The sequence below is a fragment of the Agelaius tricolor genome, unplaced genomic scaffold (genome assembly GCF_023055355.1).
Source record: "Agelaius tricolor isolate 1412-34295 unplaced genomic scaffold, bAgeTri1.0.p SCAF_1, whole genome shotgun sequence".
In the NCBI taxonomy this organism is placed as follows: Eukaryota; Metazoa; Chordata; class Aves; order Passeriformes; family Icteridae; genus Agelaius; species Agelaius tricolor.
Window position 1 is genome coordinate 112,001,725 of NW_027269261.1, and position 24,898 is coordinate 112,026,622.

Genomic DNA, 24,898 nt, shown 5'->3' on the forward strand with positions numbered 1-24,898 from the left:
AGCCAGCAACCTTTCGGAAACACAGTCCCATGATTTTGTAGTGATAAATAGGAAAGGAGTTACTATTAAATACAGACATTCATGAGCTTTCCAGACCATCTAGAAAAATGAAGACAATGCTCTGCATGTGTGAGCTGAGGAGGAAGGGGGATGTCTCTTTTTTTCTCTGCCCTACATCATATCAAGTCCACTAAAGCCACTAAAGAATTTCTAGTGAAGTCTGTTCAGCAAACTGTCCTGGAACTGGCTCCATTTGGTGGAAGATCACTGAATTTGGGTCATGAGAAGACAATGGCATTTTCTTCTGTTCAGGAAAAGAATGGGTGGTGGCAGAAGAAGTGTCTCTGTTCCACCGCTGTCTGAGTCTTAAAATGCCATATATTTAATTGTTAAATAAAACTCAAGAACTGTGTCCGTCTCTGCGTTTCTGGCTGTTTCATAGTAAGTGGTGACAGTCAAATAGAGAGGCTCATTTAAAGTGGGGAAAAAAAGGCTTCAAATCCTTGAGTTACTCTGAGATTTGAGTCTTCTCTGTTCATTTCATAAGATCTCCCCTACACCTCAGATAAGTTCTCTTTACCTCTTTGCCGGAACATCTCACAAGGGGAGAGAAGGCAGGAGAGCAGGGGAGGTGGAGACAACATTGACTTGATGATTATGTGGCATCTTCATCTCTCAAGCAGATCAGCCTGGAGTTCATAGGGAAAGGGCCAGGTTATGCAGTTATGATATCCCCATGGTTCTCAGCCAGCACCAGGCTGTTCCAGGAGTCCTGTTTGGAGCTGGTTTGGGGAGACTGGCTCATGGCTGACTGGTAAGCCTGGGGGGAAAGCTTCAGAGCTGAGATCGCAGGGTGGATGGATGATCCATGTCCGGACATGGCAGAGACTGAGAATGCCTATGGAAGAAGGAGAATGCTGTGAAAAAAGCTTCAAAACCTTAGAGAGCCATGTGAATCCCTTTAGTGTGGGCTGGTGCTGTTGTTAAAATGTGTCTGGATTTGCTGCAGGGCTGGAGATTGCACCCCATGTGGGATACTTTGGCCAGGCTCTTTCTTCCTGTCTCCCTTTCTAATTCTAGAAACACAGAAGGATTTGGGTTTGAAGAGGCCTTAATGATCATCTCCTTCCCAAACCCTGCCATAGGTAGGGACACCTTCCACCTTCTCAGGTTGCTCCAAGCCCTGTCTAGCCTGACCTTGGACACTTCCAGGGATGGAACACCCACAGCTCCTCTGGGCATACTGTGCCAGGACCTCACCACCCTCACAGGGAAGAATTGCTTCCCAATATCCAATCTAAACCTCTCTCTTTCAGTTTGAAGCCATTTCCCTTTGTCCAATCACTCCAGACCCTTGTAAATAGTCTCTCTCCATCTTTTCCCGCAGCCTCCCTTCCGGTGCTTGTCTTTAAGTACCTAAGTAAAGTTATGAGGATGTTCTCCCCATGTCTACCACCCTATTTCCCTTTTTTTTTTTTTTTTTCCCCACTGCTAACACCTCCCCTCAGTACCTGAGAAACGGGGCTGGGGTGCCCATAGTGAGATGAGAGCCCAGGTTCTGTTTTGATGGGGCGCATTTCCTCGGTGGTCGTGGTGCTGCTGCTGCTGCTGCTGGTGGAGCTGGTGGTCGGGGTAAGACTCTCGCTGCTGGATGGGCCTGGGGTAAAACCAGAGGGTAAAACAGGCTCTTTTCAAAGACCTTTCAGCACGGAGTTGTGCTCACTCACCCAGAAGTGTGTGGTAAAAATAAATTTTAAAATAGTTGGAAGGGTATTCAGGTATTTAGACATTCCCCATTTTTTTAAAAATTGGCCTGTTTTGTCATTGGATCTCTATAGTTCGAGGGCACTGTGGTTAGAAATACAAGTGCACACACAAATACACATAATAAAATACATTCCTTCATTTAACACTTACCTGCTGGTGCCTTTGTTTTGTTAAGGTTCTTAGGCTTGCGTTTCCTCGTCTGAATTCCCTCTTTTCTCATGGCTAAAGGCCTTGGCACCTGTGAGTCCAAATGGAACAGCACATTGGTTTCTGAATGTCCTTAAGGTCATCTAAGAGAACGTGATTCCAGGTCTAACTTGTGGTTGAGCTGGTTTAAATGAAAGCAACAACAAGATGGAGCCCAAATTCCCTGGTCAAGGGAGATTCAAGATGTGCATCCAAATGGGAATAAGAAGATCACACCATGGTATTGAGTGTTTTAGGGCCAGAAGGGAACTACAGCTCATGTGTTTGTGCTTCAGACTTGGCTTTTTTACTAAAATGCCTGAATTTATGTGGGAAGAATCTGGGCTTAGTTTTATTAGGTTTTAAGACTTATTTGCAAAGGGGACCTAATTAGTAAGTGAGAAATACGCAGCATGTTCACCCCCTTGCAGGTATAAACACGACATAATCTTGAGGGGGATTAAACCCAAAAGGACAGCAGGAAAAGCAGTTCTGGGAGAGCACAGAGCTATGTAAAGAACCCAGCCCCCAGCCTGGCACCACGAGCAGCCTCCCCCAGCAAGGATTTACCCCGTGCAGCTTCATGTAGAGCCCGCAGGCGTTGCAGACGGGCTCCCCCTCGGCGTTCCTGCGCCACAGCGTGGTGGTCGTCGTGTGGCAGTTGGCACAGGAGAGCCCAACGCGGCGGGATGCTGACTGTGGGGACAACAGAGCAAGCAAACAGTGAGCCCTGCAGTGCCCTCACCAGCTGCACCCCAACCAGCTCACTCCACCACGCCTCAGGGTTCCCTCTCCTCTTGCCTCTCGTATTTCTCTGGCTTTTTATCTTTTTGCCCCTTTGCAGTTGTCCGGCTGCCTCATTCTGCCCCTCTTGCCTTTCCACTGACTCCAGGAGGTCTCAGCTCTTCTGGGCCATCTCAGATGGCACCAGAGACATGAAATAGAATCATTGGAAAAGACCTCCAAGACCATCGAGTCCAGCCTGTGACCGATCACCACCCTGTCACCCTCCCCAGAGCACTGAGGGCCACATCCAGTTGTTCCTTGGATGCCTCCAGGGATGGGGACTCCAGCACCTCCCTGGGCAGCCCCTGCCAGTGCCTGGCCACTGTTTCAGTGAGGAAATTCTTCTGGATGTCCAAAGTGAACTTCTCCTGGCACAGCCTGAGGTTCTCATCCTGTCCTCTCATCCTGTCCCTGTTTCCCAGCAGCAGAGCCCAAGCCCCACCTGGCTGCCCTCTCCCCTCAGGGAGTTGTGGAGGGCCAGAAGGTCCCTCTGAGCCTCCTTTCTCCAGAATCCCACAGCACCTGAACAGAGCCCCAGATCTCCAGCAGCTCTAGTGTCAGCTTAGAGACCCCCTGCACATGTACACACCTACCCTAAGGTGTCTGGATCCCAGACCATCCTGCCTTTCCCAGCTCCCAACCCTTTCCAGGCATTGTGGCTATCCCAATAAAAAGTTCTCAATACCATAAATGTTACATATTCCTTGCTGGCTTTATGCTGTGCTGTTTATAGAGCTCAAGGGGAAGATAAAAAAAGAGAAGCTTCCAGCAGTGTTTTCCTCTTCTTGATAAAGAGAGATAATTAATAGGAAGTCTGACTAATGAATTAGTGCAGGGAGCAGACCCAAAGTTCGTTTTCTGGGTGAACTGGTTTAGTCAGGCTCAGAAGGCAACAGGAGAAAGCAACAGGCTTGAAGCCATATAAAATACAAGTTTTGATCTGGGAAACAGTGGGAGGTGGAGGAAGAAATCCTCCACACCTGCCTGACTTTTGCCATCACCCTTCAAAGCTCAGGCCCTAGAGGCCAGTAAACGAGAGAGGGAAGGTCCTGGGTGCCGGGGTGAGATCCTGCCCGGATCATTGGGACTCTGGAAAGGCGTTTCACAAGAGGGCGCTCGGTGCCCGTGGCTGCTGGCAGCGCTCAGGCTGCCGGTGTCACTTTTGTCACTCGCAGGGACGGCCGGGTTTGGGCACAGACAGGGCTGAGCAATGCAAAGGGCAGGGCAGTGTGGGGATGGAGCCTCGAGGAAAACAAGGAGTGTGGAAATCTGGCTTTCCGGTGGCTGCTTTTAGCTAGGGCTCATGATCAGAGAGTGTTATGGAATCATAGAATGTTGTAGGATCATAGAATTTTAAGGGGGTAGAAGGGATCTTAAAGCTTATCTAGCCCCAGTCCCCTGCCATGGGCAGGGACACCTTCACTAGACCAGGTTGCTCAAGGCCTTATCCAGCCTGGCTTTGAACACTCTCAGCGCTGGAGCATCCACAGCTTCCCTGGGTAACCTATTCACCACCCTCACAGAGAAAAATTCTTCCTAATACCAAACCTAAATTTCCCCTCTTTAAAGTTGTACCCATTGCTCCTTTCCTGTCACTCCAGTTCCTGATGAAGAGTCACAGGTTCCCTGTAGGACCCCTCAGATACTGGAGGGGGCTGTGAGGTCTCCGCAAGACCTTCTCTTCTCCAGGCTGACCAGTCCCAGCCTTCTCAGCCTGTCGTGATGGACTCATGTCATTGGGGACACAGAGACCTTCCCAAAATCCCTCACCAAAGCATGCAGGGAGCAGCAGATATCAACACTGAGCTCACAGAATCATGGAATGGTTTGGGTTGGGAGGGACCTTAAAGATCATCAAGTTTCACCCCCTGCCATGAGCAAGGACACCTTCCACTATCCCAGGTTGCTCCAAGCCCCATCCAGACTTGCCTTGGACACTTCCAGGGGTCCAGAGGCAGCCACAGCTTCTCTGGACAACCTGTGCCAGGGTCTCAGCACCCCACAGGGAGGAACTTCTTCCTAATATCTCATCTAAACCTAGTCTATCAGTTTGAAACCATTCCCTGTTGTCCTGTCATCCTTGTAAATGGTGTCTCTCCATCTTTCCTATAGGCTTCCTTCAGGAAAGCTGCAATTAAGTCAACCCAAATTTTTCTCTTTTCCAGGTTGAACAATCCTGTTCCTGTCCCCCAGGTTCCTTGTGCACACCCCACCCTGACCCCAGAGGCTTTGGGATGTCCTGACCTGCCTTACAATGGGGGCTTCACCTCACTCAACAGATCTGGGAGCAGAATATCCAAAAAACATATCCAGAAAAGTCACCATGAAGTGAGGGGCTCAACCAGCAGTGACCAGGGACCCCTGTGGGTAAGAGAAGATGGACTGGTGCTGTGCTGGAACTGGAAAGAGTTGCCACTCCTCCAAATATCCCAAAATCACCCTGTGTCCTACAGCCCCTTCCACTGCCTGGCTGAGTGTCTGGAGAACTGCTCTGGGCAGTACCAGGGCTTGGAGTATCCCAAGCATGAGAAAATCCGGCTTGTTTTGAAAATCTGGACCTCAGCTGGGCAGATGGGAGTTAAAACACCCCTGGCATCTCCAGCTGGCCGAGATTTCTGTGCCTCCTCCTCCCACATGTGTGATCTGGACTTACCAGCCTCCTCTGGGGTTTGAACAGGGGCCGGTTGATGCCGTTCATCTTGTGGTAGAGCCCGCAGGCGTTGCAGAGGTAGTGCCCCGTGCCATCCCTCCTCCACAGCGGGGTGGACATGGCCCCACAGTTGACACATTCTCGCCCCTCAGAATAATCATCAAAAAATTCTGCTGCCAGGATGGGAGAGAAGGGGAAAAAGACTCTGTTAATTAGGTGGCTGTACCTGTAATTGATGCTCTGCTTCTCAGTTTAGCCCAGAAGGGATATTTCAAGAAATCACAAATATTCAGATTTTATAGGTTGCAAGAAAGAGATTTTATAGAAATCTTTTGCAAGAAACAGCTCTTTATTTCCCAAGGAAGCCCCCCTGGGATTATTGGGAAGAGAGACTCCTTTCCTTGCCATGGCTGCAGGACTTCTGTGGCAGCAGGGATGGGCTGGGACACAGATACAAGGAGTCTCTGATGTTATCCAATTTTCCCTTCTGCTCTGATGTTATCCAATTTTCAAGATAGGCCATAGCCAGGGGAAGCAGATCGGGGCAGGTGAACAACCCTGGTTACAATCAAGGCAGATTCCTGAGACCACGAATAAACACAAACCCCACAGAGCAGAACTGCCCAGAGGTCACGCAGCTGCATCTCACCTGGGCAGGGAAAACCATTCCAGGCACTCTGCTCCCCATGGGAATGCTCCTCACCCAGCCCCTCTGCTGGGGGAATGGCTGCAGGGGAGGAACCTCCAAGGGGAGGTTCATGTGCCTTCACCCCATTCTCTGCATGGAAAACATCTCCTGAGGTGCAGGAATCCACATGTACAACTTGAAGGTTCCCTGCCTATGGAAGGGGGTTGGAAATGGATGGTCTTTAAGGTCCCTCCCAACCCAAACAATTCCATGGTTCTGGCATTCAAACCCCAGCTCAGGCTGACAGCTAACAGGGATTGTTGGGAATTTATGTGTGTTAGAGGCTCAGCTTTTGATGGAATCTGTATTGTGTTTGGTGCCACACTCCAGGGCTTGCTGCATCCACCCACTGCATTCCTGGTACATCCTGCATTGGGGCTTGGCTGCAGCTGGGATTTGAGGGACAACTGGGAGTGGAGTGATGGGAGAAGGGGGAATGCATTTAAACTGACAGAGGGCAGGGTTAGGTTGGATGTTAGGGAGAAATTCTTCCCTGTGAGAGTGGGGAGTCCCTGGTACAGGTTTCACAGAGAAGCTGTGGCAGTTCCATCCCTGGAAGTGTCCAACACCAGGCTGGACCGGGCTTGGAGCAACCTGGGAGGGTGGAAGGTGTCCCTGCCCATGGCAGGGGGTGTGGAATGAGATGAACTCTAAGGTCCCTTGCAACCCAAACCATTCTCAGAGCTGCCCTGGGCTGGGCCAGTCCAGTCCCTCTGGCTGTGGCAGGACCAGGAGGTTCCAAGGTCAGCACAACGCAGCTCAACTGCATCATCCTTTGGAAAGACACAGCTCCCTCCCTGTTCCATACAAACCCTTCCAGACACCAAGAGTTTCACTGTATTTTTTGCTTGTCCACCTGCTTTTTACACAAAAATCTCAGCTTCCTGCTGGAAGACAATTGCTCCCCAAGGAGCAAACCAACAAAATTTGGCTTCTGGCTGAGTTGTGCCTCAATCCCGTGTGGATTCTCTGATGTCTAGCAAGGGTTATGTTCAGACGTGGCCCTATTTTCTCTTTTCCCCAGACTATTTTTGGAAAATCTGCAGGAAACTGCATAACTGTGAAGCGGCCAAAGGACAAAAAAAATTAATGAAGTGGCGCCAGTTAGCAGAGACAAATATTCACGTGAGCCTAATTCTCCCTAGGAAATCTGGCTAAAAATGGCAAGAGATTACACCGTGTGCCCAAGGGGAAATGGTAGAGAACACTAATTTATTGTACCCAGGCAGCTCTGGATCCAGAAAAGCAGGAATCCAGTATCTTCCCAGCAGTTTAGGAAAATCTCACTACCCTGGGGCAATTCTGGTGGTTTCAAAAAGATGGGAATCCCTCCAGGTGATTTTTGTCCACATGGATTCAGTGATACCATAACCCTCACTTTCACCCTTAAAATGACAATTGAGTCACAGCCAAAATGTAGATCAAATAAACTTCCTTTGAAAAGAGAAGGGATTGAAACAGCTGGTCAGGAAAGAACTTGTTTCCTTGAAAAATCTCAAGAAAGGAAAACATTTCACTTTTTTTTTTTTTTTTCATCTTAGAAGCTGTTGAGGTTTTTGATTATAATTTTCCAAAGAAAAAGCCAAAGTATTTTTGCAGTAATTTTTTTTCCTGTAAAATTGCCTTCTTCTTCGAAAATAATTCAGTACAAGGTTGTGGACATAATCCAGGGAGAATTTAGCAAAGCAGAGGTAATCAAAAGGTAACAGTTAAAACTTGAGTGATTTGAGTTGTGTCTGTGACTAATTACAAAATATGGTCTTTCTTGGAAATTTTTCCACCAGGAAACCAAAATACAAAAGTTTTTCATAGAAGACAAAGGAGAAAATTCCTAACAGTCCCTCAGAAATGTTAAGAATTTGACTAGTTCTTGAATAAGAAAGTCCCTCAAAAAAATGTCAAGTATGGATATATTTCTGCTTTTAGAAAAATGTAAGTGTCCTACCTGCTGGCAATAAATAATTTGTTGCCAATAGTTGAGTGTTATTTCCCAAGAGTGGGACACCCAGCTCCAATGCCACGTTATTTTAAGTGTTGGCTTCTCATCAACACCCAAAACACCAGTGCAAACCCTCCTTGAGACCTGCTCTCCTTTCCCATCTGTATTTGGCTGATATTCTTCCTATTTCTTTGGTGCCTTTGGGTTGGGTTTTGGGGTTTTTCCCATTTCCATGGGATTTGGACTGGAGCATCTCTCTCAAGGGACTTCCATAGAATCACAGAACGGTTTGGGTAGGAAGGGACCTTAAAGCCCATCTCATTTCACCCCCCTGCCATGGGCAGGAACACCTTAAACTATCCCAGCTTGCTCCAAGCCCCATCCAAACTTTCATTGGTTGAAGTCTCCAAAACTCCCCTTCTTCTTCCGTGGCAATAACATTTGTGAGACTCTCCCCTCTCAGCTGCAGGCAAAGGTGATCCTTGTGAACGTTCATAAACAGGAATCATTGGTGTTTGAGTCAGGGAAGGGACAGACTTTGTTCCCAGGGGCCACCGAGGCTCCAGCAATGGGCGGCTCTCCCTAATCACAGCCCCTATCAGATGGGTGTGTCCCTGGGCACCACCCAGTGCTGAGTCAGATGACACCTGCCAAGTGCAACCTCATTAAGAATATTCCTGCAGCCCTGACAGAGCAAGGAGAGCTCCTTGACCTCGGGAGATATCACCTGGAGGAGAGATATCCTCACCTGCTTCAAAGAATGCTTTGGGATGGCACAGGAGGTGTCTTGAACACTGCTGGAAGTTGGTTTAGAGATGATGATATGGGATTGGTGCGTGTCATTTATTGAACAAAGGGTGTTTGGGCCCTAAGGAAGTGGGAAACAAGGGACTGGATTTCTTTCTAGAAGAAATTATATTTTTATAATTGTTATTTTGTATATATACAATTATATATATAATTTCACAGCATCAGTGTGCTCCAGGATGAAGTTGCCAAGGGGAGCTTTCTGAGCTGTCCTTCTGGCCACACATCCCCGCTGCTCTGAAGAACCCTGAAGATCTACAAAATAATGAAAAAGCATCACCTGAAGACCTGCAGCCTGTGCAGTTTGATATGGGTGGGTGTTCAGGACCCAGGAAACCAAAATGTTCCCAGGGCTCAGAGCCCATAGGAGCTGGGATCTCCAATCAGGCTGAGCTAAAGTGGGCATGGAGGTCACTGGGCTTCAAATGCACTAATTGTTTAATTTGTCACTGTTATTAATAATGGGGATTATGGAGACTCCCCAGGAAAAGGCAGCAAAGTGTTTCCTTGGCTTCTGGCTCAGGGGCTGGAGCTCTAAATCCTGGCATTATGAGATCCCCTGACACTTATTCCTTGTACTTTGCAGCCGGGAAAGGAAACGTTTATTCAGGCAGCAAATGGCCTGAGCGGCTCCCGGAGGGCCCTGAACAATGAGGGGGGAAGGAAAGGCTCCCCCAGTCACACTCAGGGCAATAATTTCCGTTCTGTGGCACAGGAGCCGCTGCCTGATAATGGAGATTTATGGGTCCATCCGGTGACCTCTGGAATGGCCTTTCTGCTGGAAAGATTTACTCCCTCTCCTGAAGCCAGGTACAGCCAGCACTGGGACAGGGTTGAGGGAAGGATTTGCTGATCAGGCTGAGAAGTACGTCAGCCCACGGCTGGGGGAGCCTCATGTGTGCTGAGTGGCCTCATCTTCCTCTTTGAATGTTCAGCTTCCCCACGTGCCTTTGCCAAGCCCTTATCTTGTATCTTGGGATCATTCAGTCCTTTTTATGGGCTGGGTCCCTGGTGTTGGCTAATCCTGATGGCCTTCTGCTTAATTCTTCATAAAACCCTGCCTTTAGTCAATGAAGGAGCTTCTCACATGAAAGCAGATCATGAAATCTCACTGAATGACCAGTGGAGAGGATGGATTGTGTCCCATCCTCATCCTGGTCATCAACTTGCTGTGTAAAATGAGATTTTTTTCCCCTTCACATCTACTGTTTATGAGCACTGCAAGGTCCCCAGGGCAGGAAATGTCATTTGTGTGTTGCACAACAGTCTGCTAATCTTGGGTGAGGCCTTGAGTATGCTCATGTCAGAAATACTTTCCACAATGGGATATCCAGTCCCCAGGGAGCCAGGAGTGACTCCTGAGTGGGACACAGGAGTCTGGTAGGGAAAAAAGAATTCTTGGATGTGGCCCTTCGTGACACTGGGTCATTGGGAGGGATCCTTCACATCCACTGAAATCGGACAATGCTGAGGTCATCAAAAAGGAAAATTGGAGCTGGTCCTGCCAGCCCACACCTCCAACACCTCTGGCTCACCAAAAGTCTGAGCAATTTTGCCTTCCCAAACAGGACAACCAGATATCCACTTGCAAGTCAACCCAAGGCTTGAGCCTGGAGTGTGGCTTGAAGTGACTTCTTTCCACCATCTCTGCAAACCCCAACTCTGCCAGCCTGGCACTACATCCATTCCTGAGTCAAGACCTTTGGGCTTTCTTTAGCAACCCATCCCTGGAAGTGGTCCAGGCCAGGTTGGATGGGGCTTGGAGCAACCTGGGATAGTTGAAGGAGTCCCTGTCCATGGCTGGGGGTGGGACTGGATGAGCTTTAATGTCCCTTCCAACCCACTCCATTCTGGGATTCTGTGATTAAATCTCTTTGCACAGGGGAAATCATCTTGAATGCATAAACCTGATGGATCAGGAACCTGAGGAATCATAACAGAAAAAGGAAGGATTTTGAATCCTTCAGTTCAGAGCCAGCATCCAATTTATGAATTTCTCTTCCCACATTATCCTGTGGAAAGGGACAAAGAGCCCTCCCTACCCTGGTTTGAGTCAGACCCTCCTGCATGAGAAACAACGAGGTTGTCTTCTACTTCCCTCCAACCCCCTCCTGCTTTCACCCTCTCTGGATGGAAAGAGGCTTCCATTAATATAGCACTGGAGTTTTGTTTACAGCTGGAGAGATATTTGATATCAACAGTTCCCCCTGCAGAAGTGTCTCCTCAACCCAATGAAGCAACTCAGCAAAGGAGGAACTGTCCTTCAAACACAGCCAGGCCACTTAGAGGCTCTAAACACAGCCTGAGAGCAGTTTTCCCAGCAGAGAAGCAGTTTCCTAAAACAATTTGTTATGATAAGAGGTGAGAGCCACGATCCTGTGTATACACAAACCCCAAATGGACTCTCGGGGGCACTCGCAGCTGAGGCAAAGGACATGGACACCCTGGAATCCCACCCAGGACACCCTCACCTTCTGCTTCAAGGGACAGCCACAACAGCATGCCAGGGGATACAGGATTTACCATTCCCAGCCACTCTGTCCCAAATCCCAAAATTGTTCCCATTAAAAAGTGGCAGTTTGGAAATCCTTCCTATTCTTCAAGCCTTTTGGGGTCCTTTAAACCAGCATTTTGCTTCAGCTAGAGGAGCTGAAAGTCATATCTTCTTTTTCTTTGGGATGGGTTGAGGTGTTTCCATGAATTGCATGATTCCAGAAGTGGAAATTTCAAGGGGAAAAACCCATCAAAAGGTTTCTGGTCAGATCACATCCCAGCTAAAAGGGCTGGTTGATCCAGGATTGTGGCACAGAAGGAAAAAAAAAAAGGAGACAAAAGGGGAATGGGCAGGGAGTGACCAGGAAAATTTTAAAATCCCAAATTTATGCATGGTGGAGCTCTGTAGCCAAAGGAAAGCTGTCATTGAGCCATTGAGCCTTTCCTTTGTCCATGAGGACATCACCATCGTGGCACACAGGCTGGGATCAGAAAGTGAGGAAGGAGCTGAGGGAGCCAAGGGTATTTCTATAAAAGCAGGTTTTGCTCATTGGCTTTTCCCCCTCTGGTCCCTCTTCTCTTCCTGTTTCCTCTAAGACAGAATTTGGGGAAAATTCACCCAGGGTTTTAGAGATTAATGGGATCTAAACACAGGGAGAGCAGGACAGTGCCTGTCTGAGCAGTGCCCATCTCTGGGCCGGGAGCTGTGGGAATGTGGCTCCCTGCTCTCCCCTGCTCTGGGTTAACAGAAGGCATCATCCACGTGATTGAGGATCTGCAGAAGTGGAGAACCAGGTAAATTCCCCACACTTTGCCAGAAACATGGTTCCAAGCAAAAAGCATCATTGTGCAGCCTCACAGAAATGGCTTGGTGCCATCCCAGAAAGTTTTAGGGTTTATCTGCCACATCTGTGGTGGAGAAAATGGTGGCTGTGTACCCAGTTAGCTGCCTGGGCCAAACAGTTTTCCCTCTGAAAACATAAAGACCCTACTTATTGCTGAGGAAACATTCACCCTGCAGTCTGGCTTTCCAGAAGGCAAAGAAATCTGCTTTTTCCCCGGCTTCGCGAAACACCACGGCGAGACATTTCCCGTGCAACCCTTCCCAGGCCAAATGTTTCACGTCAAGGCAAAGGGAACATTGTGTCCCTCCCCTGTAGCACTCCCTGCTCTGCCTGCAGCAAGCCAAGGTCTGTGGCACACACCATTGCCAGCAGCCAGGAATACTCCTTTTCCTTCATGGATATGTTTTCTGTGCTTTGAAGGACGGTGGAGGTGGAAGCAGCCAAAGGACCAGCTGAGATCATGTGCAGGAGGGCCACGATGGGAAGGTTGGGCAAATTCTGGGCCTGGCTTGGAGCTGAGTTTTGGCTCTGCATTAGGATGCCCTTGAGCAAGGCTTTTCACCTCGTGGTGACGCTGTCCTTTCCCCATGACAATGAGTGACACTGGAGGCGAGCAAGAGGACAGCTTTCAAAAGCCACAGCTGGAGAAAAGAAATGGATGGAAGAAGGATGGGTGGAAACAAGCTGGATTCCTCTAAATCAGATCTAAAGAGTACTTTGAGAAGGGGCAGGAGCTGGGAGGATGGCCAGCCTGGTTGCTTGCAAAAGCACTGACAGCTCTTCAGCACGTAAAAACCACCAGAGCCCAGACCATCCAGCCCCGTGGTTATCCCAGAGCTGAGGGGAGAGAGAGTCCACACACACACACACTGAAGGACCATGTTCTGTGTATGTATCCCACAGCCCAAAGGTGCACGGCCTGCTCTGAAGGAGACAGGAATGCAGACATCCCTGAGGGTCTTTTGGTGAGAGCCTCCTGGCCACCTTTTAGAGACCAACCTGGTGTCCAACAGCAGCTTCTGCTGACTGTCAAGTTGTGCCTGAGTGAACTCCCACCCACCAAGGTGACCTCCCCTTCCTTACTCCTCCTTGCAGTTCTTACACTTGTAAATATCCGAGGCTCCTCTGATAAACAGAAGATTCCTCCGCTTATCGACTGTCCAAATATTTTTTAACAAATCTCAGATTAGCATGGAGAGCCCAGGGAATGGGCGAGATGGGGTCAGCCACAGCCTGGGGTCTGCTTGGCAGGAGGCACCTGGAAACGGTCTTTCTCTCTTTTGACAAAGAAAAAAGAGCCACAGCCTTGAAATCCTTGAAATCTGGCCCATCTCCAAGTGGATGTGCCCGTTGAGACTCTTCTTTGATGGCCTCAGGGAAGGGACGGTGGGGAAAAAATGAAGAGGATCAGAAAAGCTTGGGATTTGCAGTGCCATGATCCCTCCTGGGCAGCTGTCTCTGAGTTGGGAGCAGGTAATGGATCATGTGCAGCCATTCCTGGTGTCCCCACAGGGGACCACAAGCAGGTGTGCTGTGGAGTCCTGCCAGGCTGCTGCTCCGTGGCTGAGCCATGGGAATTGGCCTTATGGCTGCAGGGTAACCAGTGAGCCAGGGCCAGCCACTGGGGAGGTGGTGAAGCCTGACCCTAAGCCCTGCCAGCAGAGTCCGGCCATGTTCAAATGTTCTGAGACCCCAATCCCACCCAAACTTCCTCCCAGGAGCTGCACCAGGAGAGGCTGGGCTCAGCCTGAGATGGTCTGTGCTTGGACCATGCCAGGGGCTAACAATTACCACAGAATCACAGAATATCCTGAGCTAGACGGGATCCACAGGGAACATTGAGTCCAACCCTTGCCTCTGCACAGGACGGCCCCAAGATGGTTTTTCACCAGTGACTGAAGATTATGGTCTGTTGGGTTTTCATTAGGAGATGGGGGAATGTCCATCCTTGCGCTCACCAAAGCCTCATCCACATGCCCTCAGCCACTGCTGAGTTGGTTGTCCTGCTAGGGATCTTAAAATGTGCATTTCTACAGTCCTACAACTCCAGAAACTCCACGTTTGTGGTGTTTGGGTTTTTTTTTTCCTCCAGTTCAAAATGATAGACATTTATCTAAAGCAAATGGGCAAAATCTTTCTTGTAGAAATACAATAATACAATTGAATTATTCTTATTATATTTGTGGGCATGTGGTATACATATATATAAACATATATATTTGTATATATACACATAACATGTCCTAGAATCACAGAATGGTTTGGGTTGGAAAGGATCTTAAACATCATTTAGTTCCAGACCCTCTTCCATAGGCAGGGATGCCTGGGATGTCCTTGAGAATGCCACTGTAGCAAGTTAGGAATCACCTCCAATCAATTCTTTCTGGTTTTGCTATTAAAATTATTCTTATTCTGTGACCATATAGAACTTAGCTATATAGAATAGTGTGTGAACATATATTTATATATAGGTGCACAAGTGCACACGTATATATTTTTAAAAAACTCATTTTATATGTGTAAAACATATGATATATTAAAACACCTCACTTTATAAATATAAAACATGTCTATACCATGTGTAGGAATATATGAAATATGTAGGACTGCTCCACACATCCAATCCCTCCCTGAGCACGACAGCACCAACCAATACTGACACATCCAAACTCCAAACCCCTGTCCCAGTTTTGTTCTAATTTCACTGATTTAGACACAGGCTCTGCCTCCAGTTCAGAGTTGTTCCACTGACAAATCCCACTCAGAGGAGCTGCACCAGCACAAGCCAGGCCAGATCCCGGCCTCCCAGCAGGACTCCAGCCAGGGACAAACAAAAAGGTGTTTACTAGGGCTCATCACGTTAGAGGGGACAGTGAGTTTGTCTAACCCCTGGCCCTTCTCTTTTCCTTTTTTATTAGTTATTCTGATGTTAAGTCAACTCAGCCCCCGAGCGGGGAGGGAGGAGGGGATGATAAAGCATCTGCAAAGGTCACTTCAGCAGCCCAGGCCAATAAAACGGCAGGTACTGAACTTATCAGGGCCACATATAACTTGCAGTTTTTCTAACTCAATTGATTGGACTTTTTATCTAAAATAACAGGCATTATAAGATAGGCGAAAGTCGAGATAAGGAGGAAAATTGAGTAGCCTCGAATCAAGATCAGCCTGGGGACAGGTTCAAACTCCCACACCTGCCCCAGAGGAATCAATGAAAGTTTCTTGGCGCCGTCCGCTCGTTTTGAAATGCTGCTGAAGTCGGGTGAACTTTGAGACCGCGGCGTTTATTCTGTGATTATAATTAACCTGCCCACCCGTTGTTATTGATTTGTGTGGAGGGAGGTGCCAGAGCCTGACTGGGATGTGGGTTTGGGAAGAGAAGTGCTCAGGGAGAGCAGGCAAGAGTGAGACCCTTCCCTGGCTCGAGGCAAAGGGAACAGGGTGAAATCCCCTTTCTGCTTGTGGTCCTACTTATTTTGGGAAGTGAAAAGACCCTCAAGCCCAGATCTTCATGTCCAGAGGGGCAGGATAAATTACAGCATCACTCATCTGTCCCAAGGAAATAATGAAGGACTGAAGCATGGGAAAAGTCATGCCCAGGATCCAGAGCATCATCCCAGCCCAGGGGAGTGTGAGGAAGAGACATCCCACCCCCAAACCAGCTGCCCCTCTCATGCTCCACACCACCCAGGCATGTCCCAACCTAGAGTCCTTCCCAGCAGCCAGCCCCCCAGGCAGGCAGCCCCTGGGGCCAGCACTCCCTTCCCAAAATAATCTCAGACATCTGGGACCACACGTCATTTGGAGGAGTCCTGATGTCTGGGGCTCAGGGCCTCACTGATTTTTTTTTTTTTACAGCTCCAGCACTGCAAGCCCTGGATGTTGAATAATAGTGGCTCCCTGGCTTGCAAATCCAAGAGTCTGGCTTGGAAAGTCATTGCAGTTTGAATAATAAATATTAGGTTGTTTTTTGGTTTGGTTTGGTTTGGTTTTTTTTGCCTCGTCTAGAATTTCAGCATGAAGGAATCAGGGTTTTCCAGCCTCTCCCTTGCCCAGGAAAGCTTTTCTTTCCCTTTCTGAAAGAGCAGAGCCTGACATATGATAACAAGACTCCGGAAGCTGGAGCTTGAAGGAAAATTGAGGTGCACCAAAGCACAAAGGCTGGCAACAGCCAGGGGTGGGCAGCTGGGAATCCAGCAAGAGGGAGATGTCCCCTGAACTGTCTGGAGGTGTTTGCAGAGCAAAAGGAGGCTCTCCAGGTCAGAGGACAGCCTGGAATTTGCTTAAATATTATGAACACAGGGAGCTCCATGTGGAAAAACCAGGAAGAATTGGCAAAATCTTGCTTGGAGGGACTGGTGTGGCCTTGTTCTCCCATCCTGCTTCAGCTCTGCCCCCAAATTTGGGTTTTAACCTTTAGGAGAGTCTGATGGCAATGGGAACCCAGCCCCATCCCAGCTCCCTGTAAATCCACTGTGCTGGAAGCATTGTCCAGCAGCAAAGGGCTGAGCCCTGGGAAGGAGAACAGGAACAGTGAGCGGCATCCCACCACGGGACCTCTCCTGAAATGCTCCCCCAGCAGACACCAACTTAATTCCCAGGGATTAGGAGGAAGCATTTCCAGGCAGCAATTTTGTTATCCCAGATTCAGAAGCAATCCAGTACCAGTCCCTGGTGGAGACGGGAGCTCAGCCCTGCGGGATCCCTCATCCGGCTGCCCTCACCCCACCTCTGCTGGAAAAATTATTAATTTTTGGCTTTCCAGGAGTTATTTCTTTTCCTCTTTCACAAACAAAATTAATTTCCGAGTCTCTCCCAAGTCTGGTGTGAGTGGTTCGAGCCCAGCTGGCTCTGATAAGGGTCTCACAAGCTTTAGGGGTGACTAAAAATAATTAAAAAAACATCCTGAATTCCTTCATGCTGCAGCATGTAAACGAAGTCACCACTTCTCAGGAAAAAAAGGAAGCTCCCACTGGATTTTAGGGTTTCACCTCCCTGAGAACACATGTAAATTCCCATGGAATTTGCAGTGGGCTGAGTTTCTTCCCTATGGAATCTATTTGCATGGGCCTGATCCTGCACCAGCTCCCAGTGAGCTGCCCTGTGCTTTAATTCAGGGATAGATTCAGCTCTGAGCAAGGAACGTGGGTATTTTTGAGGTTGTTTTTTATTTTGTCACTGTTTTTTCTGATTTTTTAGGGGGCGGCTGATCCTAAAACCTGAGCAGGTTTGGCCTTAAAAAGACAGAGAAAGCAAAAAGAGATTGGAAATACCCAACTTGTCCCCCCCTGCAAAGACTTCATTCTACAATTAGGTATCCACCTCATTAAGCAAAAAAACCCCTCTGTGCCAGCAAATAATTGAGAAAAAAATTAATCACTGGGCACTTCTTGGAAAAGAAAAAATTATTTTTGCTTCCAGTTGACGCTGCCCCAGATTTGGCTTTAAAATCCAGGTCTTGCCAAAACCCCAAAGCTGAAACGTTTCAGCGCTGACGACGGAGTCAGATCTGCATCCAACTTGGAAAATCTCTGCCTGGCTCTTCTTTTGGAGCACACCCAGCACCCGCCAGTTCTTTTTTTGGGGGATGAGAAAATCCAGCCTGAGCTTATCGTATTGAAAAAGAAATCGCCGCCGAGCACCGCGAGCGTTTAGAAAGGTGCAAGAGCGCGGGGAATGCTGCAAACTCAACGCACCCTGCAGCAAGGAGCTCTTGGAAAAAAAGGAAAAAAAAGGGAAAAAAGGGGAAAAAAATGGAAAAAACCCTGATATTTTGGAGTAGGTTTGAAAACACGGGTGTTTTCAAAAGAGTCTTTCATGCCACTCGTGCCAACGGTGCTGGGATTATTTTCGAGCGCTGTCACGCAAGTGCAAGCACCACTGTGTGGGGAGACCTCAGTGCTCAGGCCTGGCAGATAATTGGGTTTAATTTGTCATTACAGATGTATTTACAGCTCAGACCCGGTCACCGTGACCGATGATGTGGAGAAGCCTTGGAAAGGCAGGAGAAGTTTTCATATTTTGCCATAATGTGGGATGTGATCGTAGACAGCTGCAAGAGTTCTGTGCCATGAAGCAGAAAGACCAGTTTTTCTTAAAATGAAAAAAAAAAACCTAAATCCCACCTTATAATGAAATTTGCTTCTATAATTTGGGTTAATTTGGGAGGTCAAAGCAAATTCTCACCTATTTCCCTGGTTATTTAAGCAGCGTTTCACACTCGCACACCAAAGGCAAATTTACACCTTCCTGCCAGACAGCAGCGCAGATTCCGACCCGCCGGCAAGGTGAATATTTGTCATTTCCAGATATTCCCATCTCTCTTTTTGCAATCCTGCAGGCATAATTACACACATTCCCCACTCCAAAGCAGCTCGGACCTGTAACAACCCAACCTGGCCATTACTACCGAAGGGTTTTGGCAGCGTAATCGCATTTTTCGGGATCCCACGTCCCCAAAACGTGCGGCTGGAGCAGCAAAAATCTGCATTTCTGCCTTTCCCTCCCAGCATCAGCAAAACTTTCTTTCCTAAGCCTAGGGACTGAGCTCTTGAGGTAAATTCCCACCTGGTTTTGAGCCTCAAAAGGGAAGTAGACTCTTTGTCAAGTTTTTTGTAGTTCAGTTGCAAAAGCCTTGAAGAACCCAAGATTCTGGCTTCCTCTGCCCCTTGAATCCCCAGGAGCATCACTGAGCAGGGGGAGATCCCTGAAAATCCCACTTCTGCACCTTCTTTCCAATAAGGAAATTGCAGGGAGGGAAGGAAACACCAGGCTGGTGGGCAGATTTGGGAATAGAACCTCTCAAAGTTGATATATTTGCTTTCCATTTTTTCTGTACGCTTGCAAAGCTCCGCAGGGCTCAAGGAGCAAAAGTTTCAGCCCAGAGCCCCACACTGATGAGAAACAAAACTTCTGAAGGTTTTGGGACAATACAATCAATTTTTTTAAATTGAATTTTCTTTAAAATTGCACCTTTATTTTAATATCGTCCCTCAGAAACAATGGGCTGCCAACCTTCAGGCACGTAAAAAGCCACTTTTTCACCCAGTTTGGAATTTTATTTGGTACTTGGCGCTTTGTTGGTGGTTTTTTCCGTACATCCTTAAATTTTCAGAGAGAAATGCTTTACCCTTTCAAAATACCCCTCTGTATTTGGCAGAACCAGTTTTGGGGAGCCCCTTTCTGCCAGCCAAGCCAAGGTTTTCCCATCATCAGAAGAGCACAGTGGTGTCAGGATTGGGCCTGGTTTCCTTTAGAATACTCTGCCTGATAAACCCTCATCTGTTTCCAAGAATTTCACCTCTTTCCCTTAAAGTTTCTGGCAAAAAAAAATAAAAAAAGTAGAGAGGAAAATATAAGTTGTCTCTTAAAAAAATATTGCTGTTATTGTTATAGGGATAAAGAAATCCACATGGATAGATGAAAAATAATTGATCCTGGTTTAATAAAGTCTTATATTAAGCACCACCATCCACTGCCTTAAGTTTTACTGCTCTACAAAAATTTGTGAACTTTTCTATTATATACTGCCCCATGGCTGTTCAGTGCAACGTAAGTTGTGCTTGGTAATACAGTACAATTTTTAAGCAAATAATTGAATTATTAATAGCGGTGACAGAGTGCCCGTGATGGTGTTATTTTTGTTATTATCACTGATTTATTTGAAATTTAAATTCTACTGCTTGGCGGGGCTTGGAGAGGGGAATAAACACTTGTGCGTTCAAGCTTGATCTTGCTCAGAGATTAGAAACCCTCATTCTGTGGGTTTCATCCCAAATCCCAGACTGACGGGTGACAATTAAATTAGGAGGGAGAGCAGAAGGTGGATTCAGACCCGGACGGGGGGAACAAAGCCCTGGGCGAACCTTCCCCGCCGGCGGGGCTGGGGTGAGAAATGCGGCTGCTTGCGAAACGGGGGATGGAGGGAAAGGCAGACACGTCCAACAGCCCCTTCCCGATGTCCCACAGCCCCATCCCGATGTCCCACAGCCTTTTCTGCCATCCTGCACTCACATCCCTCTGTCCTATGGCCCCATCCCTCCAGGATCAGGGACAGGACGATGCTGGGCCCCCCTCACCGCCTGCCACCCCACAGGGACCAGCCACCTTGTCCCTTGGTGCCTGGGGAAGGTCAGGGGCTGCTTGTAGGGCAGAGGGTTGTAACAAATGCCAATGAATCACTGGAAATGTCAGCCCCGGGATGCGACAGGGCAGATCTCTTAGCATCCCTGTGGGAAAGCTTAAGATCTGGTTCCCAATCTCTCCCCCACCAGCAGCAGAAAGGACATTTTCCAACCCAGTGTCTGCTCCAGGCTTTGATCTTCCCAGATGCTGCTGCTGTGTTCCAGCAGCGCCTGCTTGAGGAGCCCTGACTTCGATTTGGCCAAAAAAACCCCAAAAAACCCAACCCAAAAAGCCCCCGCCAGGAATGCCCACAGCCCCGATTTATCCCCAACCACAGCAATACCCGCGCGATGCCACAGCGAAAGTAAAATCCCCGCTGTGAGCAAAATGAAATCTGGGATCGGAGCGTCCTTCCCCAGCCTGGAAAGATCCAGGAGGCGGCGAGGAGCGGAGGGATGGATGCGCTCGGACCCCCGTGCCCGCCCTCCATCCCCGCTCCCCTCCGCCTGGGGAAGGGGCAAGGGCCAAACTGCCCATCTAGGGTAATTTTGGGAGCGATTTCAAGAGATTTTTGGTGCTGGCGGGGAAGTCTTTTGAGAGGGGATTCTGCAGCTGGTCCCTTTCATGCCTCATTAAGTCGGGAATTCGCAGTAACTCCATCCCAGGCAACGCCTGGGGCAAGTTCACTGCCTCGACCACAGGGTCTGATCCTGCTCTTCAGAGTAATGAAATCAGTCACCAAACTTATCCTGAAAAGCCCAAATTTGGCATTTCGAACTCACACCTGGGAAAGTTTTCCAAACGGGCCCATGCGTTTTACCCATCCTTCCCAGTGCTTCATACCAGGGTTTAACCCAGGCAAAACTTCCTTAATTCAGGGAAAAACAAGAAGATTTGTATTTCTTTTAGTGTTATTTTCTTCGAATACGTTTTCACTAATCTTCTTTTCTCTATGTGTTGCTTTATTGTTACAGGGATATATTTCTATAAAACAGGGAGGAAAACGTCTTGCCCAATTGTATAGACAGGGAATTCGTTTCTGCATATAGTTGCCTATACTTCATCTTTTTTTAAAAAAAATCGTAGTAATTAAAATTTTGATGACCCCAGGGGTGCTCTGCATTTAGCGCTACCCGAAGGTGGTGGTTATTTCTCTGGGAAAAGAAAATGAGAGCGCTGAAAATATTTATATTTCACGCATTTAAAAGGATTGCGTTTCCACCTTGAGATTCCTCGCTGTGCAGAGAATAAAATTACATGTAGCCCTAAGAAAAGGCAAAGAGTCAACTCCAGCCTTCCGGGGATTTCTCAGGTGCTGACCAGGCTCGGATGTGGAATTAAGTGGGTCTGTGATGGGAATAATCCACAGCGGTGTCCCCCCCCCACTACATCTTTCGGTGCCTTCTGTTTTTCAGTGTTTATTACCCTTAAAATCATTAAAATAAAACCCTTTCCCAGCTCAGAGCCCCACAGCCAGCCTCTACGTGCTCGGCTTCAAGGAGGGACCCGGCAGCGGCCGCGTCCCGACTCAGGGAGAAGTGGGAACGGGGCAGGTCTGGACCTTCAACTACTTCCCGGAGGAGCCGCCTTCCAAAAATCCTTTTAAAACTCAACAGCTCTCAGGCAGTATTTTGTTTTATTTGGTTTTGGTTTATTGGTTTTGGTTTTGGTTTGATTATTTTTTTTTTAACCAAAACTCAAGCACTTTTGCTTTAAAATTCGAACGCTTTCCCATATCCAAGGCAGAGGCGTAATTAGCCCCATGCTAATGAATCCCGCGGATTCGGCCGCGCTGCCGAGAATCCGGCACCCGATTCATCCGCTGCCGAGAATCAGGACCTGGCCCTGGAGTCCCGGCTCCTTCCTCCTTCATTAAAAACCATTTTCTGCACTGGCTCAACTCATCCCTTCTTCCCAGTGCTATTTAAAACCCTATATTTATTTTTTTTTTTGCCATCAAAATGCCGAGCTGCAGCATAAACCACCACGCTCAAAGCCTCCAAATGCCCCTGCGCTTTAAAAGCTGATGCGTGTTTCTGCAACTGCAATTCTTCATTTGCATTATTTTGGGTTTAGGGTATTTTTATTATTAAGAACCCTTCTGAAATCACCGCAAAAAGGTGATATTTTTCCCCCCCAAGGAAGAGATGGCACCATGGTAAAATACAAATATTCGTATGTGCTCCCTCATATTCAATTAATACTTGACTGTTTAATTCATCCTGATTTTTTCCTCTACGATCTCCCTTCTCATGGCTTCAAAAAAAAAAAATTTGCCTGATTGGCTAAAATTTTATCCTTAATCTGTTCCTCATCTTGAGAAATTTTCTAGTACCTAAAGAAAAGCACAAGATGTTGGCAAGGCCAAGCCTTCACCGACGCCCAACTTTCCTTCTTTTAACATCTTAAAATAGTGCTAAAGACAGCGCAAATCCCGCTGGACACGATGGAAAAACCATCCTCCAAAATTCGGGTCAGAGAAAACACAATCGTAAAATAGATCTGCAGACAAATTTGAGGTATTTTCTTTGTTAACCCCGACCCCAAAGCCGACAGAAATACCTTCATGGAGAGGAGGCGGGAAGGAAAAAAGGATTTATGAAACCACCATGCAAAGATGTGCCTGCATTTCTCTCTCCTTTTATCCCTCTTCCACCTCACAAAATATAAAAGCAGTACTTTAAGCCATTTGGACCAATTCTTCGTTGTAGGAACCAGAGGAATTTAATGAAATGAAAGGCTCCGAGACTGGACTCAGCACAAGAGATCAGGGTGAGATTTTTTGGGGCAAGGAGACTCTGAAATACCAGGGTTGTGTTGTTCAGATGTGCCTGAGTTTCCTTCCAAAAAGCACCATTATAAATGTGGATGCATTTCTTTTAATCCTTCTCCATCATCTCTCTCACCTCAGCTCTAAATTTCTCTCTGCTCTCCCTTTTTGTAGCCCAAGTGACCTTTCCAAAAGAATTTTTTAAAAGATCAGAACGTAAAACAGCCCGAAGGGAAGATTTGGAATTCATGGACCCAACTTTGCTTTCTCAATGCTCCCAGTTTAACACCTAAAGCCAGCTCAGGAAGGGTCTGCCTGCGTGTCCATGGAACTTCGTGGTCCTGCACCCCAAAATTATCACAATCAGAGTCCCTAAATCCCCTCTGAGCTGTTCGAGGAGCCAGCAGGCCCTCGCTGCAGATCTCGGCTCATCACTCCTTGCCGCTCCGGGCCTGCCCTAAATTCCGTTTACTTTTTGGAAACTTTGAGGATGTTTTGGGATGGTGATTTTGCAGAATAAATAAGAATAAGGACCCCGATGCTTTCCAGACAGAGAGACCACTCAGACAGCGCCAACCCCAATACTCCAAATTCCTCCCTCCAAAAACCAAAACCTACTCGCAGAGGGGTGCGTGCCCCAAAATCTGGGGGCGGGTGGGGGGTAACGGGGTGAAACCTCCCCTCCCATCCCTCCCATTTCCCAGCCCCGTGCTCACCGATGTTGGCGTGGCGGGCGGCCGCGGGCGTCCCTCGGCTCTGCAGGTTGTGCAGCATGGGGCTGTCAAAGGGCGAGGAAGTCCAGGTCGTGGCCATTTCGGGGCTCATGTAGGCCGGGTAGGGGCTGGAATAGGAGCTGCCGAAGCCCCTGCCGTACTGCTCCCTCCCGTTAGCAGAAAGGTTCAAGGAGCTGCTGTAAGCCGCCGCCGCTTCCCGGGAAGAGGTGGCCGGGATGGGGGTGCTGGTGGAGAAGGAGAACCGAGGTGACACGGGAGGGTGAGAAGATCCAGGGTTGTAAGCGGCGCTTTCGGCTCCGGGTTGAGTCCAGATGGAGTGGCTGGAGTGGACGGGGCTGCCTTGCTGGGAAGAGGCGCTGCTCTGCAGGTAGGGCAGGCTGGGGAGCATGGAGGTGACCCTCGTGGTGGGCACATAGACCGGGGACGCTGCGGCCGCGCTGTGCATGAAGCCACCTGCCCCCTCGTACGCCGGAGGGCCGGGGTTGGCTGCCATGGCTAAGCTCTGGTACATGTCGTGCGGGGCCTCCCCAAAGCCCAGCCGCGATCCAGAGCGATGGGGAGCGCCTGGAAAACCCTCGGCTCCACTTTTTTTTTCCCCCGGAGCGGTCCCGCGTGGGCGCAAGCCTTCCAGCCAAAACCAAAACACCACCAGCGATGCGATTTTTTTCCTCCGACCCACCCCCCCCACCTCTCTTCCCCACCGCCCACCTTCCCCACCTTCGAGCAGGTCCCGCCGCCTCTTGCAGACCCCGAGCAACAAGTCCGGGTCCCTCCGGAGGGGAAATTTAGCTCCCGCCTGGATTTAGCTGCTCCCACCGGGCTCCATCCATCACCTCCCGCCCCCCCACCCCCCCGCCCTCCACCATCAGACTGGGCTGTTTAAAACCCTCGCTCAGTCTCCTCCTCCCTCCCCTCCCGCCCTCCCCTTCCAACACCCCCGGGGGAGCAGGGGGAGATGCTGCCGGGATGGGATGCGGGATGCGGCGGCGGCGGCCGGGCCGGGACCCCCCCGGGCGGGGAGATAAGGAGGTTAGAGAAGGGGGGGGGAGGTGAAAGGAAGGGGGACACAGCCGGGAAGGTGAGAGACAGCGATGCTCTCTCCTGTGGCCCGC

General features: G+C 48.7%; 1 protein-coding gene across 2 annotated transcripts; it reads right to left on the minus strand.

Annotated features, from left to right (window-relative positions):
• Positions 1–715: 715 nt before the first annotated feature.
• GATA4 (GATA binding protein 4) lies at positions 716–24,297 on the minus strand. Of its 2 annotated transcripts, none has more exons than XM_071435429.1 (6): positions 23,769–24,297; positions 5,393–5,559; positions 2,524–2,649; positions 1,918–2,005; positions 1,512–1,657; positions 716–898 (listed from the first exon to the last, which is right to left on the minus strand). In XM_071435429.1, exons 1-6 carry the CDS (start codon positions 24,295–24,297, stop codon positions 716–718), a joined length of 1,239 nt encoding a protein of 412 aa, XP_071291530.1. The 2 variants fall into 2 exon arrangements, with proteins under 2 accessions (XP_071291530.1, XP_071291438.1); XM_071435337.1 differs by having other exon boundaries at positions 5,393–5,562.
• Between the last annotated feature and the right edge of the window lie 601 nt (positions 24,298–24,898).

Excerpts from the sequence above, each read along its gene's own strand:
- GATA4 (XM_071435337.1), bottom strand. The coding sequence starts at position 24,297 with ATGTACCAGAGCTTAGCCATGGCAGCCAACCCCGGCCCTCCGGCGTAC. Across the intron at positions 5,563-23,768 it reads CGCCCGCCACGCCAACATCG|CAGAATTTTTTGATGATTAT; the intron begins GTGAGCACGGGG and ends CCATCCTGGCAG. Across the intron at positions 899-1,511 it reads ACCCCAGCCCCGTTTCTCAG|GCATTCTCAGTCTCTGCCAT; the intron begins GTACTGAGGGGA and ends CTTCTTCCATAG.